Source organism: Cololabis saira, chromosome 17, assembly GCF_033807715.1.
Source record: "Cololabis saira isolate AMF1-May2022 chromosome 17, fColSai1.1, whole genome shotgun sequence".
In the NCBI taxonomy this organism is placed as follows: Eukaryota; Metazoa; Chordata; class Actinopteri; order Beloniformes; family Belonidae; genus Cololabis; species Cololabis saira.
In genome coordinates this window covers 35,780,797-35,797,297 of record NC_084603.1, presented here as the reverse complement: position 1 = coordinate 35,797,297, position 16,501 = coordinate 35,780,797, and the positions used below count along the sequence as shown (strand labels likewise).

At 43.2% G+C, this 16,501-nt stretch overlaps 1 protein-coding gene across 3 annotated transcripts in view; it reads right to left on the bottom strand.

Moving 5' to 3' along the window:
- Nucleotides 1-1,337: 1,337 nt before the first annotated feature.
- Nucleotides 1,338-16,501, bottom strand: part of LOC133463848 (polycomb group RING finger protein 5-B-like) — a 38,356-nt gene continuing 23,192 nt past the window's right edge. For all 3 annotated transcript variants that reach the window (XM_061745596.1, XM_061745593.1, XM_061745594.1), the window contains exons 6-9: nt 15,283-15,458; nt 14,968-15,066; nt 11,809-11,898; nt 1,338-1,762 (exon numbers count right to left, since the gene is read on the bottom strand). In XM_061745596.1, coding sequence (XP_061601580.1) covers nt 1,715-1,762; nt 11,809-11,898; nt 14,968-15,066; nt 15,283-15,458 — 413 coding nt within the window. In that variant the 3' untranslated portion in view covers nt 1,338-1,714. The remainder of the gene's footprint in view (nt 1,763-11,808; nt 11,899-14,967; nt 15,067-15,282; nt 15,459-16,501) is intronic.

Sequence of the window (16,501 nt, the reverse complement as noted above, 5' to 3'; positions counted from 1 at the left end):
TATATCTGCAAAGGCTGCACTTGCATGCTGCCCTATATGTGCTAATTAGTTCAATAGGATATGTTATATTTCATATTTTTGTATTGTACATTACCTAAAATTGTTCACTGGAGAAAAAAAAGAAACAGTCATTGGGATGAATAAAATGCATTCAAAACTCCTTTTTTCTTTACCTATAGAAATACAAATGAAGAGGGAAAAACTTTGCAAAATGCATTTACGCATTTTTTGATCGATGAAAAGTTGTTTCTTCAAGCAAGATGAAATTTGGTGTTTAAAATTCAATAAAAGGTGCTTATAATGGGTTTTTTTTTGAAGACCGGTCATTTTGACCCGGAGGACACGGGGTGTACACAGAAAATGAGGACAATAGGAGGGTTAAGATGATTTTAGCAGTGAACTGGTGAGTTGCAAGTAAAGTAAAATGCGTTTTGTTTTTCTTATCAGGTTAACACTTTTCATTCATTTATTAGATGTTCTAAGGTTCAATGACACATTTTATTTGAATTGAAGTGAATAAAATGAGTCCCTTTGGATTGGCCGACTGGGGTGATGGTATCCACTTACAGGGGAATCCCACTGCTCAGCTTCCCTGCTGAGATCCGTGCAGGGAGGCTGCAGAAGACGGTCTGGTTGAGTTTGGAGTCTTAGATTCAAGAGGACCAATGTCCTGGGACATTGAACACTGGACCAGTTCTATGCTCTCGGATCCTGGAGGGAGCGTGGGAGCTTGCACAACCAGTCCACCCTCTTGGAGAAGGCCTTTAGCTGTGTCCTCCAAGGTATCCCGTGGAGGGGTGCTGGGTCCGTCACTACGGGCCATTCAGTCCCTGGACAAACACGGCAACAGTCTGATCCACTTTACTGGCAGTAAGTTGGACAAGCTCCAGGTTGAAGCTGAACTCCATCACGCATGCCCCTTTGTCACTGTATCTTTTCATAACTTTTATGGACAGAATTTCTCGGCACAGGCTGGAGATCTTAAGCTTTCATTGGACAGGCAGTGTGAAGCAGTGGAAATATCCATCATCCCCACATAAAGAGCTAAAGCTGGGTGTAGAGGTGCTGGGGTCTAGAAGACGATCATGCGGCCATGTTTCAAAGAAACACATGGCCGTTCACTTCTTTCCTAGCAGTACCAGCTTGCCCTCAATGTTACAGCATCTGTCCAAAGGATGAACCCTGGAAAGTCTTCAAGACTTCTTGATAAACGAAGACACCCAAGTGACACCCGTCAGGATATCAGATCTAATAAAACTATAGTTATTTTAGGCTCTTTTCTTTTATTCTGTTAATGAGACTGAGTTTTATCATAGAACAAAATAAAAACAACCAGCCACAGTAGAAAATCAACATTTAATCTACAGTTAGAGTTAGACAGGCAAACTGGAGATATGGTCGTACTTCATTTCTGATCAACAAGTTTTTAGGCACAGGAACATACATTTAAAAATATCATATATTATAGCATATATTATTCTATGTAGCATAAAAGATTTTTTTGACATAACAACAAATGCACTTCATCATTGGCTGTACAAAAATACATCTAAATCTTTCTCTCTCTCTTCACATGTTGTGCGTGTGTGTTGTTGTGTTTGCGAGTGTGCAGATGGACATGTGGGTGTACATAGTTTCCTCTATACCTTGTATGAATGCATATGAGTTTACATGTGCATATATATGTCTGTGGGCCTCCTCGTGCAGCCGCGGTTCAGCCGAAGTCAATCCGTGGTCGATACTCCAGAACCATGGGATATGTCTGAGGGAGACACAGAAGAAGGGGATGGTTTTAAGAGACAGGATCAATGTTGTGGTCGATAAAGATGACCACAATTCTGTGGGTAACCACCGCTGGTGGTGGTTGAACACAGAGGAATCACTTTATAAATACTGGAACACCATAGCAAGAACAATTCTCAAATCCAAACATACATTGGACCAGTTCATTGAGACACACACAACACTGAAAACCACCTCCCTCTGCTCAGATACCACAAAGACAAGACTAATCAGAATTATCGCCACCCTTGAACACAAAAGTTTAAAATTATTGACATTTTTAGAAACAACTCTGCAAAAATCGGACCATTTCTAGATCTGTAGACATTTGTTGTACCCGTTTTGAAGGTTCTCTCACTTGCCCGCTGGTACTTCACTAGTCATTTTCAATCAATCAATTACTTTATTTGTCCCCAAGGGGGCGATTAGTTTCGCGACAAGAGAAGCACACAATGTTAAATATACATAAAATACACATAATAAGTTACAACAGGTTACACATCATAGTACAGACCTAAGCTTAAGAGGGAAGGCTTTTTCACCCACTACCTTTTCCTTCCGGCATTTAAAAGAACAATAGCGGAGGAACAAAAGAGTGTTTGTATCTGTTTGTCTTTGCAAAAAGGGAGTCTAAGCAGTAACTGATGGTAGAAACTGAAACTGTTTATTAAGGGATGTGAGAATCAGACAACATGGAGTTCTTGATCAGCTATTTGTTATAAAGTTCTTGTAAAGTTTGTTGAGCCGACCCAATGATATTACTGCTTAGACTGACAACCTTATGTTTCTGTCTTTGACTTTCAAAGATTGAAACCAACAAATGAAAGAAAAATTGATAACAGATTCGATGAAAGAACGATAAAACATAGTCATCAGGGAAGAATCCACCTGGAATTTAGAAGGTTTTCGAAGACAAAAAAGGCGCTGCTGGCTTTTCTTATATATTGAGTCTGATTTTTGAAATGAAGGATTTCAGCTCTCTCCAAAGGGTCTCAGTTCACCATTTACAGGACATCTATAGCCCTTATGGCCTCTTCTGCAGGTGGTGAGCCTACAGCAGGGGAAAGCCATGTGGCCCGTTTGGGATAACCCAGCAAGACCTCATGGGTAAAAGGTCCGGCTACCAGGAAGTCACTGAAGAGTCCATCCGCTGGCATGGCTCCAGGGTGGGGAACAGCTATCCAGGTAAGGGACATTGAGCTTTTGACTTTCCACCATCCATAAGACCCAGTCGCACTTGACCCTGCCTGCTCCCAAGACCAGTTAGGCTAGAGAGACCCTACCAGGGAAAAATTGTTCCAGACTCCTGCGACGACTCGGGCCCGCAAACCCCTCCACCGTGAGAAACGGACCGTTCTGGATAGAATATCTGCTCCTCTACACTGATGGTGCTTTTCCACCAGTACCTACTCAGCCCAACTCGACTCGACTCGCCTTTGCGCTTCTCCACGAGGGGTCTAACGTGCCGAGTAGATACTTTCCTACACTCATTCATGTTTATGTTGTTCTGTTCTTCTAACTTTTCCATCCATCTGAGATCCCTCTCTCCCATCTCAGGTTTTCCTCTCTCCTCGTTTATCTCCATCCAGTCCAACCTCTTGTTATTCTACTCAGCCAAATTTCCCTGTCCAGCTGTCTTCCTCTATACACTGGCTCTTCATCTAATGAAACTTGTTGGAACTTGAATGTGGATTTACTTCTTGAATGTGGATTTACCTCTTGGACTTTTCCAAATTCACTTGCCATTTTCATGGTGGATTTAGTTAGTTTTTTTTTTTTTTTTTACTTTTGAAAGTAAAGGTCATTTTTGGCCTGCTTCAACCCTCATGTGAGGCAACATTCATGGACACATTTGAACATCTAAAATGTTTTTAACTTATTATTTAACTGATTCCAACCAACCCTGATTATACAGGACTGTCTCAGAAAATTTGAATAATGTGATAAAGTTTGTTACTTTCTGTAATGCAATTAAAATGCAATTTGTGAAGAAGAAGCTGAAAGACACCAGACCCAGGCCGCTATTGAAGCATCCTGCGCATCCATAACACCTCAGCAATGCCACAGGCTGATTGCCTCCATGCCACACCGCATGCAGTAATCTGTGAAAAAGGATTCCCAACCAAGTACTGAGTGCATTAATGGACATTTTCAAATGTTTGATTTTGTTTTGCTGTTATAAATCTTTTTTTTTACTTGGTTTGAGGAAATATTCTAATATTTTGAGATAGGATATTTGAGTTTTCGTAAGCTGTAAACCATGATCAGCAATATTAAAATAATAAAAGGCTTGCAATATTTCAGTTGATTTGTAATGAATCCAGAATGTATGACACTTTTGTTTTTTTAATTGCATTACAGAAAATAAAGAACTTTATCACAATATTCTATTTTTCTGAGACAGTCCTGTAAACAAGTCCATATATCCTAGCATTAGTTTCGACGTGATTCTGTTTCTGTCTTTCCTGTTGATTCATTTCCTTCCACCCTCAGTGTCTTATATTTTCAATGCTGTGGTTTCAGGGCTTACGTCTTGTTGATCTTCTGGGTTTGTCCAGATTAGTCTTGGCTTTTTCTTGTGTTGCCTTTATCAAGCCTCTGTTCTTTGTTTAGTCTAATCTTTGCTCTGAGTCCTGTTTTATTTTGAAAATGCTTTTCCCCCGGCGCGCAGCTTCCTTTGTTCACTGTCCTTATTCTCCACACCAGTGTCTTGTTACTCGCGGAGTGTTTGGATTAAATTAGATCAGCTTTAATGTCATTTCACATGTCGCAGGTATGAGCAACGAGGTCCAGACTGCATCTAACCTGAAGATAAAAACTGCAGAACAAGAACACAACAGACAGAAGTGCAGGATTATAATGTAAATATTTGTGTACTGGAAAGTATGTAGCCTACAATAAACTATGACTATATGGTATGTAAACTACACAGTATATATAGTGGTGCAGATTGGTAATATTACTGGATTACAGTATAAACAAGAGTACAACAGCTGATTTCCAGTTTTACCAGAGTGTAATATTATCCTACGTCATCTTCCCTGGCTACTCCTGTTGTTCTAATCCTTGTTATGCTCCTCGTGTTTGCTCCTTTTGGGTTTTCCATGCACCATGTTTACTCGTTTGCCCATGTTTTTGGTTTCTTTAGTAATTCTGTTGTTGACACAAAAGTCTTTGTTTTACAATTCTTGCTTCCCAGATTCCCTCCGTTTGGGTCCAACTCCAAACCGCTCTTATCGATGGACACTTCTGCTGAAGTTTAGCCCTTTTTTTTTTGCAGCTCCAGTGTCTCCCAACCTGGGGTCCGCGCCACCTGGGGGGGCGCCAGAGATCTCTGGGGGGGCGCGAAACTTTGTCTGCTTTGAGGATATGCAGTTGTACAAATTATATTTGCGTATGTTAAATAAATAAAAAATCATAATAACACAACTAATGGAATACAGTAATCCAAGTCTGTATAAACCCACTTAGAAATATATTTTGGTCATTTTAAAATACTAAGTTATTTAGCAGGATAAAAACTTAAAAATGTATTATTATATTATTATTCAACATTTAATCATACTACTACTACTACTCCGACAGGTTGTTAAAGGAAAAATGTAAAACATTTTTGCTCTCATATTAAGAGACATTTTTCAGAAATATTTTTATGTCCTTGCAATTACTTTTTGTGCATATTTTATACATTGGTGATACAAAATGAAGTGAGAAAATCAAGGTCATATGTATACAGGGTAAACCAAAGAGAAATGTATCAAAAAAACATAATTATTTTTCAATTAAAGATTTGTAACGAATCACTTTTTGGTGCTAGTACGTACGGGTCGGGGGGCCTGGCTGGTCTTAGACACAAGTAGGGGGGGCAAGGAAAAAAGGTTGGGAACCACTGGTGTATTATAACATCCAACTAGACTTTAAGGTTCCTCTAAATGTATTTTATTCAGCTAATAATGAAACACAGTATTGAAAAAAGAAAGGCATGTTCAGTAAACTGAGATAAAATAAGTGAACTGGGGCGCTGATAGGGTGAACCAGAAGCAGATAATGGAACTAAATGGATTTCCTCAAAAACCGTTTTATCTAGTTTGCCCAGCAAACACCAAAAACCTACAATGTTCATCGCTGTTCTGACACATGAAAATACAGGTTGTTTTTTGGGTTTTTTTTTTGTGGGGTGGGGGGTGTTTGTAGAGGGAACTTTATTGTTTAGAGCTTGTAGCTGCACCAGCAGCCTGCACACTATGCTGTAAGTAAAGAGTACTGCATGACAGATGTTCTATACCAAACCCGACGAGCTGACACTCGCAGCAAACACTGGGGTCTTTATCTGTCATCTTTGTGTTAATATGGGTTCGGGGCTTGTATGCTCATTCTGAAATCTATCCGTCACTAAGGGGTTATGTGTTTAAAATTTCAGAGCTGACTTCCACTATTCTGCCTCTCTGACTGAAGAAAACACACCTAAAACTGCTTAAAAGAAGCGCTATGCCCTTTGTCTTGAAAAATGGAAGCGTTCCTGGCAGTGCAGCTGAAGAGCGAAGAGTGTGTCTGCTGTTTCTGGGCTCCGTCTCTTATTTCTGGCAGCTTAAAGCTGTTGGTGCGGCAGCACACAGCTGCTGTCATCTCCTCCGGCTTTCTGCATTTTGCTGCATCATGCCAAAAAAAAAAGAAAAAAAAAACTTGATCTAACCAGTCAGCCACTGTGCTTCTGTATCTCTGACACTCGTTCACTCAGCATTTCTGTGTCCAAACACTTTAATTATACTGCACTCACACATATTGTGTGCCGTCATCAGCAAGTTTTAAAGTAAGATGTTTAGCCTTTTCTGGGTGGAGGATGTGTCAAGGAAAAAGTTTTGGAGATAAAAGCTTCCCTGCGTCAGAACAGTGAAAACACCTCAAACTAAAAGGTTTAAAGAAAGCCACTCAGGCATCGTGCATAATAAATGACTCTGATGTCACTTGGGCTGATGTCAGAACCATGCATTCAGTCTTGATGTTGCTCTTTCTGCCTGACAGGAATGTGGCTTCCAAATGTTCATGTCAAGTATGTGCCTTCTTTGTAATCACATGTCGGTTCCCATCCACGGATCCTGGGGCTGTTTTGAGTGATTTAGCTCATCAAAGAAGAGCATCTGGCCCCTTCTTGTATTTACATTCCGGCCGGTAGCCCTGGTCCCATATGAGCTAAACATGGGCTGCAAAATGAATCTCACATTGGTTTGTCCGCAGGTTTGACACTGGATTTACCTGCTTTTGCCCGTGGGATCTATCTACTTGGAGACGCCTAACTGGTGAGTTTAGTATATGTTCCTGAAACTGTAAGGGACCCATTCAATTTCTCGCCTTCTTAACCCATGCCCATTCTCCGGAAGGTCAATTGTACGCTGTGATGTCTGTGAGGAGGCCACAGCCCCGCACATTTTCAAGGAGCTGTTCCAAGGGCCTGTGCTCCCTCTTAAAGGTCAAGCACCTCAGAACGTCAGTATACCACCCACAAACGGACGGGCTGGTAGAAAGGTTTAACAAAACCCTTAAAACCATGCTACGAAGGACAATGGAATGAGATGGGCTCAACTGGGACCAGCTCCTCCCCTACCTGTTTGCAGTAAGAGAAGTGCCCCAAGCTTCCACAGGCTTCTCGCCCTTTGAGCTCCTCTATGCGCACAAACCCAGGGGTATGCTTGATCTGGCTAAAGAGGCCTGGAAGAAGCAGCCCTGTCCACACCACACTGTTATTGACCATGTGGAGGCCATGACAGACCGGGTGGCGGCCATTTACCCCATTGTCAGAGAACACATGGAAAAAGCCCAAAAGGAACAACAGGCGTTCTATAACCGCCCTGCGCAGCCCAGAGAGTTCAAGCCAGGAGATCGGGTTCTGGTACTGGTACCCACTGTCAAGTGTAAGTTTTTAGCCACTTGGCAGGGGCCCTATGAAATCATGGGAAGAGTGGGGGAAGTGAACTACAGAGTGAGGCAACCGGGAAGAAGGCCACTGGAAAAGACGTACCATGTGAACCTATTAAAGAAATGGCACGCTGCCGAGGTTCTATTATGTAATTTACCACCGAAAGACTCAGGAGCACCACCAAGAGAGGACATAATGTGTTCTCAGCCAAGCCAGGCACCACACATCCCGCGGAACATGAAATTCTCATCCCGCTGGGTAAGATAGTAAACCAATGCCCCTATAGAGTGCCCGAAGCCCGGAAAGAAACGATCCGACAGGAAAGAAATAAAATGCTGGAGCTGGGAGTTATTGAAGAATCCCGCAGTGCTTGGGTGAGCCCTATTGTGCTAGTCCCCAAACCAAATAAGTTGACCCGATTCTGCAACAACTTCATCTCAACCTTGGACCTGGCAAAGCTATACTGGCAAGTTCCGCTTTCCTCAGCTTCCAGGGAGAAAATAGCCTTTGCAACAAGTGAGGTGCTTTTTCAGTACACCAAATTACCATTTGGGCTGCATGGAGCCCCTGCCACATTTCAGTGGCTGATGGACAGGGTCTTGCAGCCCCATAGAGAGTATGCAGCAGCTTATTTGGACGACATAGTGATACATAGCACAGATTGGGAAAGTCCCTTACCGAAGGTACTGGATGCTCTTTGTGCAGCTGGGCTCACAGCCAATCCCAGCAAGTGCAGGTTGGCCTACATTGAAACCAAGTATCTTGGATACACAATAGGCCGTGATCTCGTCAAACCTCAGGAGCCTAAACTGAGAGCCATCCAGGACTGGTCACGCCCAGTGTCAAGGAGTCAGGTTTAATCTTTTTTGGGTTTTCAGAGCTTATTGCCCCCCCAACAGACCTGACAACTAAGAGACAGCCAAGAAGCTGAAGTGGACTCAAGCGGCCAAAGATGCCTTTACCGGTCTGAAGAGGGCCTTATGCTCCCACCCACTCCTGGCGGTCCCGGACTTCACCAAGGAGTTTGTTGTGCAGGCAGATGCCTCGGAGGTAAGTCTTGGGGCAATAGTCTCTCAGGTACAGGGAACCTGCAGAGTCTTTGTGTAATTCTGCTTTCGCCTCCCCATCTCCCCTACTCTGCCTGCTGACCCAGGATCTGCGGCCTCCTGCGGAGCCAGCTGTCGACGCTCCTCAGTTACCGTCCGTTAGTGAACAGGACCTTTCAACAGCTAATCTTGAGTGCACACATACACATACAGTCACCAAGTGCAGGACTACAAGTTTTTACTGGTGATGAATTAGTTATACTGAACTAACAGCAGACTAATGAGTCTGAGTGTTTGCATGCTTCGGACTGAAACATGACCACCTCCTCCCTGCGAGCTTGCATCTCCTATCTTTGTGACGACCAGCTTTTGTTGTAGACCTTGAAATGAGGACGTTTTATTGAAAATTAATTTCATAAAAGGCACATGTGCTTTTCCTGACTTTCAAAGGTTGGGAATTATCTTACACTGTCACATATACAGTTTTCAAGCCACCGAACTGTCATTTTAAGTGGTCCACAATTCATAAAGTAATAAAGTTTTGGAAAAGCAGTCATACCAGGAGCTTCTACAGATTTGATTACTTTCTACTTCATGGTACTCTAAGCCCCAAGTGCAGATAAACCAAACACATGCATCTATCCCCACATGGGATCCGCCCGATTACCGCAATCTGGAGGCGATTCTCTTAAAAAAGAAGCATCCTCCATTTAATTCCTTTCTAATAGCACTTGACAATGGCAGTTTTAAAATTAAATAAGTACTTTTCACACCAATGGCTCATTTGAAAGTTGGAATTGCCTGCGATCCTCTCTGTGTCTGCTGCACTCTGTACGATCTGGCCCAATTGGTTCACATGAAAGTTAAACATTTTAGAAGTCTATCATCCAAAGATAACACAGATACTAGCTGATTTAAATATTGACTTATTAGAGCACTTACCTATACTGATAAAACCTGGCAATGAGCTAAATTCAGTTTGGTTTCATTAATTTCAGCACTTAAAAGCTTTGTTTGCCCCCCTGAGGTCAGCAAGGTAGTTAGAAGCTCAAAGGTGACAAGGTCTCAGAGGTGGATGAGATCCGCCCAGAGTTCGTCAAGGCTCTGGATGTTGTAGGCCTGTTTTGCTTGACATCCCCCTGCAGCATTACCTTGACATCGGGGGCTGTCCCTCTGGATAGGCAGACTGGGGCGGTGGTTCCCCTTAGTTTGAAGGGGGGACCGGATCAGCTCTATACCCGCACTAGGGTCCTGGAGGGGGGATGGGAATTTGCCCCACCGATCTACATGTACTTTATGGACTATTGACATTTGACGAGGAGTGCTCCAGGGGTTACCGGGTCCGGTGCTATGGGCCATCATTCTCTGTACAAACAGGGTCTGTTCCAGATTACCGGGAGTAAGTCAGATTAATTTCAGGTGGGAGTTGTCCACTGTCAGGTCTGCACTTTGGTGCAGTCAAGAGGTAGAGGGGGTTCGGCTGGTAGTCTCGGGATATCATCTCTGCTTTTTGCGGAGCAAACTTAGTTGACTTGGTAGTGCTGGCATCATCAAATCAAGACCTTCAGCTCTCTGCTAGAGATGTTTGCAGCTGAGTTTGAAGGGGTGGGGATGTCAATCAGCACCTCCAAATCTGAGACAAAGGTTCTCAGTTGAAATTGGCTGGAATACCTGCTCTGGGTTGGGAGTGAGGTCTAGGCATTTCTGGGTGTTGATCATGAGTGGCGGGAGAAAGCAACGGGAGATCGACAGGTGTGTCGGTGCGGCAGCTGCAACACCGTGGAGTCTGCTCCGGTTTGGTAGTGAGGTGACAGCTGAGCCACCGGTCATCTATGTCCCTACCCTCACCTATGGTCATAAACTTTAGAAAGAGATACGAGAAGCTCAAATGAGTTTCCTTCGCAGGGTGGCTGGACTCTTCCTTAGAGAGAGGGTGAGAAGTTCCTTCACTTGGGAGGGACTTGGAGAAGTGAAGGGTGCCACCTGGGGACCTACCTGGGGAAGTGTTTTTAGCATGTCCGACCGGGAGGAGACCCCGAGGCAAATGCAGGACATGCTGGAGAGATTGTATCCCTCAGATGGTCCCAGAAGGGACTATCTGCTGCTGCTTCCACCTGCCTGCGGTCCCCCACCCCCTCTGGTCATCCCGCTGCTGCTTCCACATGCCTGCTGTGTGCTTCTGACGTCCCCGATCCCCCAGTCTGGCCTTCGGCAGGAGGGTCCCCCCTGATGAGCCTGGTCCTGCTCAAGGTTTCTTCCCTCCTAAAGGGGAGTTTTTCTTACCACTGTTTGGCTTAAGGTTTTTCTCCCACTAAGGGAGTTTTTACCTGCCATTGTTTATGTAATAATTGCTCGGGGGTTTATGTTCTGGATCTCTGGAAAGCGTCTATAGACAACATCTAGTGTATTAGACGCTATACAAATAAAATTAAATTGAAAATTGAATAGAAGGGCTGGAGGAGGTGGCTGGATGGGAGGCAGGTCTTTCCTCCCTGTTTAGGCCAAAGCTCCCGTGACTCCAAGTCGGATAAATGCGAGTTAACGGACGGAGGGGCAGATGGACAAAAGTAAATGCAATAATCTTTAGGGTTTACCTTTTGACTTTTTTATCCAAAGCGACTTTCAACATAAAAACGTATTGTTTTAACAGGCTGTTAAAACTTGTAAAGAAAAAATGTAAAGCATTTTTTAAAGCTTAAGTCTCACTGTTCACAGCTTTTACTGTAAACAGTGAGTTCCTTCTGCTAAACCTGTTCAACACTGAATACAAAAGTCAAACCCCCAGCACCGGTCTGCACACGCAACCATTCTGTTCATTTACTTGTTTCTTATTTTAGCCTCAGCCACACTTTGTGCTCCACCATAAACCTAATCTCTACTGAAGTCTAACTCTCTTAAGTAGAACTGCAATATCAACGTTTCTCATTGTGAGGAGATATAAGAGATTCTTTGTAGTGGTTCAGTTTATAACACACACACACACACATAAATGCCCTGCAGCTGAGAGTCCACACATGAGCATGCAAACATGCACAGATAAACAGGAAGTGAGTGTGACTGCCTTACATTCTCTCCACGTAGCCTCCACCGGGTCATGTAGATGAACTCCAGAGTGTGATCTCTGCCCATGATCTCTCCGTTGCAAAGCACATCCAGCTGCAAAAGGAAGAAAAAAGCTCAACAGAAAGCATTTCAAAATGCGGCCGTGCAAACTCCTGCCAGCAAGGTGTTAGAGGGAAAAAAAGAAAAGGATGTCAGTCATTACGCGAGCATTGAAAGGAAAGGGGAAGTTTGCTGCGGTAACGAGGAGGAGGCTGCACCGAATATGTGGTTGTATGGAAATGTCACGCCGGTCTTAGTTCAGTCTGCAACAAACCGTTTTCCTCCAAAGATGGCTGGAACAATTCCAATAAAAATACCAAATATGAGGCTTAAAAAGCACACAAACATCAGTCCTGTGTACATATATTCATGTCTGTCTCCGTCACCTTGACAGCTCACTCTAACGCTCAGATAATATATGTATAAATGCATCACATTTGATGAAAAAATTACTCACTAAAGTTTCACTTTTAAAACCTGATGTGGGACATCTAGCGTTACTTTTTGAACCGCAAAGAAACAGGCAGGACCTGCCTACATTCTTCTCACATGACATAGGCCCGTTGCTACGGCAACGTGGCCTGTTTTTTAGTGTTTCCACTAAAGTCTCAGAGACTGCTCTGCCGTCAAAGGTGGAGCGTAAATGAGGAGAATTCATTGATCTTTTGATTTTATTGTAGAACCATAAATGTAGGTGCGGCAGGCACTCATCGAAAAAGAAAGTATCTCGTTTATGAATTTTACGGTTATATAAAACTAGGATAATAAAAAAAAACTCCCCTACTGGGTCTTAAAATGAGGTAAATACAACCTCAGATGAGCAAAAACACATCATACTACACTTGTGGCATTTACTGAAGCTAAAACTGCATACAATTCAAGCTCAGGCCTGTCATTGTTCAGAGAAATAAAAGATTAAAAAAACAACCTGGAGCTACATATCAGATTCTGCAGGCCTCAGTAAGGACGTTAAACCATAAAGTCCAGGACATCGCAATTAGGGAAAGACGGAGTAATGCTTGCCTGGAAGGGCTGTCAAAGCAGCTCTTCTGAAGGTTGGGAAGCTGCTTATGAACAGATTTACAAGACTTCTAGACTAATGTGAGCCTAAACTGGAGCAGTCTGAAGGTAATGCACGTGAAGCAGTAGAAAACCAAATGCAGCACATCTGTAAAGACCTTGCAGCAGTTGCCGTGTAGCCACGCCGAACCAGTTTACCAAGCATGTCAACTTTTGTTGGGGACTATAACGACACGAATCAGAGCGATGTTAAGGACTGAAGGCGCGTTTTGCAGCATCTTCAGGTCGCGTCCTGCTTATCATAAGTCTGCACGGTCCCTGGTTCCTGTTTTCTAGTAAATATTTAAGTGATAGACCCAGTTCAGGGGGGCCAGAGACCAGGAACTCTCAGTCTTTTGCATCCTTTGATGCTAAAAGCAACATTTGGTAGTCGGCTTTGTGGACTTCCAACATGGTGACTGCTAGGGATGGGAATTGATAAGATTTTTCCAATTCCGATTCCATTTTCGATTCTGTTTAACGATTAGATTCTTTATCGATTCTCGATTCTCATTTGGGAAAAAATGGAGAACAAACAGGTCAATTAACATCAACTTTGTTTTATATCTTTGAACAAAAAAATACAGTGAGGTCTTAAGACGCCCCCAGCTTTGGGCTCCTCGATGGTGGGCCAGGGGGTCCCCAGAAAATATTTTTGTTTTGATAATAAATATAAAATATAATAATAAAATAAATATTCTTCTCTAATAGAAATTAAATTTCTCCTTTTTAAAAGGATATCTGAGCTGAGCACTCAAAAATAAAACTACGTCAGCCAGTGAAAAATACAATCAACTCAAGTCCAATGGAACTGTGCATTGTGCAATTCTGCAACCATCAACTATGAAGAATTAACAATTCTTTTGCAGAAAAATAAGCATATCTGCTTTTTCAGGAAGGATACGCGATCTTTCTGGACTTATGGTGTCTCCAGCTGTGGAGAACAACAAGTCGTCCTGTTGTCATCCTTTTTGGTAAAATGTAACCAAACCTTTGACCGTTTATGCTGCTTTGTCGCCATGTTTTCCTGCTGGGCGCGAATGTGACGTCATTCTGGAATTGATAAGGGAATCGTTTGCAAAAAAGGCAAACGATTCCAAGGAATTGAAACACTGGGAACTGGTTCTGAACAAGAACCAGTTTTCAATTCCCATCCCTAGTTACTGCGTCTGGAAGGAGTCTCCTTATCTGTGCACGTCATGCACACTTACACAGTTAAATTACTCCTGTCCGCCTTGTCAGAGACTCAAAATAGCATCTTATTTTGACATTAGTTGATTTCAAAAGTCTACTTCATTCTAACCCAAAATCGCCTTGATTGACATTGTTTTGGTCCTTAACTGGAGTTTAAACTCTTTACCATCTGGCAACAGACCGAGCGCTGGTTTACCTCCAGATATTCCTCCAAGTGGAACACCAATATCATAGTATTCTGGAGTCAAAGTGAGCCCATCGGTGTGATAACTGAACCACATCGGGCCACAGGAGGAACATCTGGAGCACAGCAGCAAATCTACATCAGAACGATGCTGAAAAGTAAGATAGTCAAGGTTTTGGAACGACTGGTCAAAGTCCAGTCAAAACAACGCTGCATCACAAAGAGTGACAAATAACGGGAATGGTGAATCCTAATGGGATTTTCAGACACAGTTTCTGCTCTTTGGTTCGGTTTCGTTCGACAAAAAAATTATAAAAAGTGTTGCTGTTCATCTGAGGTTGTGTTTGTCTACTTTTAAAACTCCGGGTCATCGCTTCAACTCTCTAATCAGCTGCAAATACATGAGGCCACGAAGCCGATGCTGAGTCATGCAAAAAAACATGCAAACACAGTTTCATGATGGTGAACATGCAAATGACTGTGCAGACTTCAGAGAGGTGTTTCCAAGCTTCTGTGAAAATCCCCCCCCCCCCCCTTGTTTCTAGTCATCAACAAACGGGGTCCAACAAACTACTCAAACTGGTTGACATCAGTCAAAACAAATGCAAACAAACTAAAAAAGATGCTTTTGAATTTGCTGGAGTGAGTACACTGTGTGAAAATGCAGATTTGAACCTGATCCTTACCTCATAGGAGCTCGGCAGCTTTAGTTTAAGACTAAGAAACTTCTTAATTGTTCCCACGGTGACTCTACTGGAGCAGCGGATGAACCTCTTCATCAGATCCTGATTGTGCGAGAGACAAAGTCGATTACTGGCTGATTTAATGAGATGGGTGAGTGCAAAAAAAAAAAAAAAAAAAAAAGAAAAGAAAAAAAACCCAATTAAACTTGCAGCCCATAATTCCTTACCTCGCTGTTTTATCTTGTCAGAGAAAAAATGATGTTTTATGGGTTATTTATGAAAAGGGGAAAATGTGAGGCAGAAAGAGTATAGACAGACCGAGACGGTGGTCTCCCCCGACTGGCCCGTGTTGCGTAGGCAGTCCAGACAGATGGCTATCTGAGGGTCGCTCCGGTGGTAGTCGTCATCGTCCCCGCCGTCGCCGTCGTCGCCGCCACCGGCACCCCCGTCACCTCCGCCGTCAGGGAGCCCGAAGCGCTGACACTTCAGGGTTTCTGTAAAAGCACATGGATAAGGTGCCAGGTACGCGATAAAAAGATCACTCTGGACCAGAAGAAGTGGTGAATGATGATGGAGACGACTAACCAACCAAACCCCAGCTCACATGTGTCCCTCTAAAGTAGTAAATATGTTTACTACTATAGTATATTATTACTATACTATATTGTGCTTTGCGTTTTATCTCGGGTTGCAGCTATCAGGTACATCACTGTTTTTTGTTGCTGCTGCCAATTGTCCTTCTTTGCCTGTCCGTAGACTCTCCCACTGGCTGACTTTTATTTATAAATCCATTTTGGGACGTCTCCCTACATATTTGTGCGTGCACACGTGTAGAAACGTCAGCCATTATGGCCTGCGCTCACAGAACTTTATTCAAACGTAGGTCCCGAGAGCCAGAACTGAACTGGGTAAAAAGGCGTTCAAGTTTTCTGCCCCCTCAACCTGGAATGATGCGCAGAAGGACTTGAAATTGGTTGATCTAGTATCCTTGGGTACATTCAAATCAATTTTAAAAGACTATCCAGTTGTTGTTTTACTATTGTTTCCCCGGAATGTGTGACTGACTGTCTGTGTTTGTATGTATCGTTTTTATGCTGCCATTTTGGCCAGGTCACTCTTGGAAAAGAGGTTTTAATCTCAATGAGTTGTTTTACCTGGTTAAATAAAGTATATATATATACAAATACTAGAAAACCTGACGTCTGATTCCCTTCCTCCTCATAAATGAACCGTTCTCATTGGTTGGACTTGAACGTGACTTTATATGCACGTCAAATCTCCCGGGAAAGCTTCAACAACCGAGGGCCAGCTGCATCCCAGAATGCAGTGGGACCAGTATGGCCCTCCCAGCCGATGGTGAACCCACGGGAGGACAAACCCATGTGGGGACAAGTGACACTTGTCCGTCAGGACAAGTGTCCAGGGGTCCGTTTCACAAAGCAGGTTCAACAAACTCTGAGTCTAATCCTGAACTCTTAGTTGATCTACTCTGAGATCGGAAACTCTGAGTTTTCGGTTCCAGAACAGCGGATTTGAG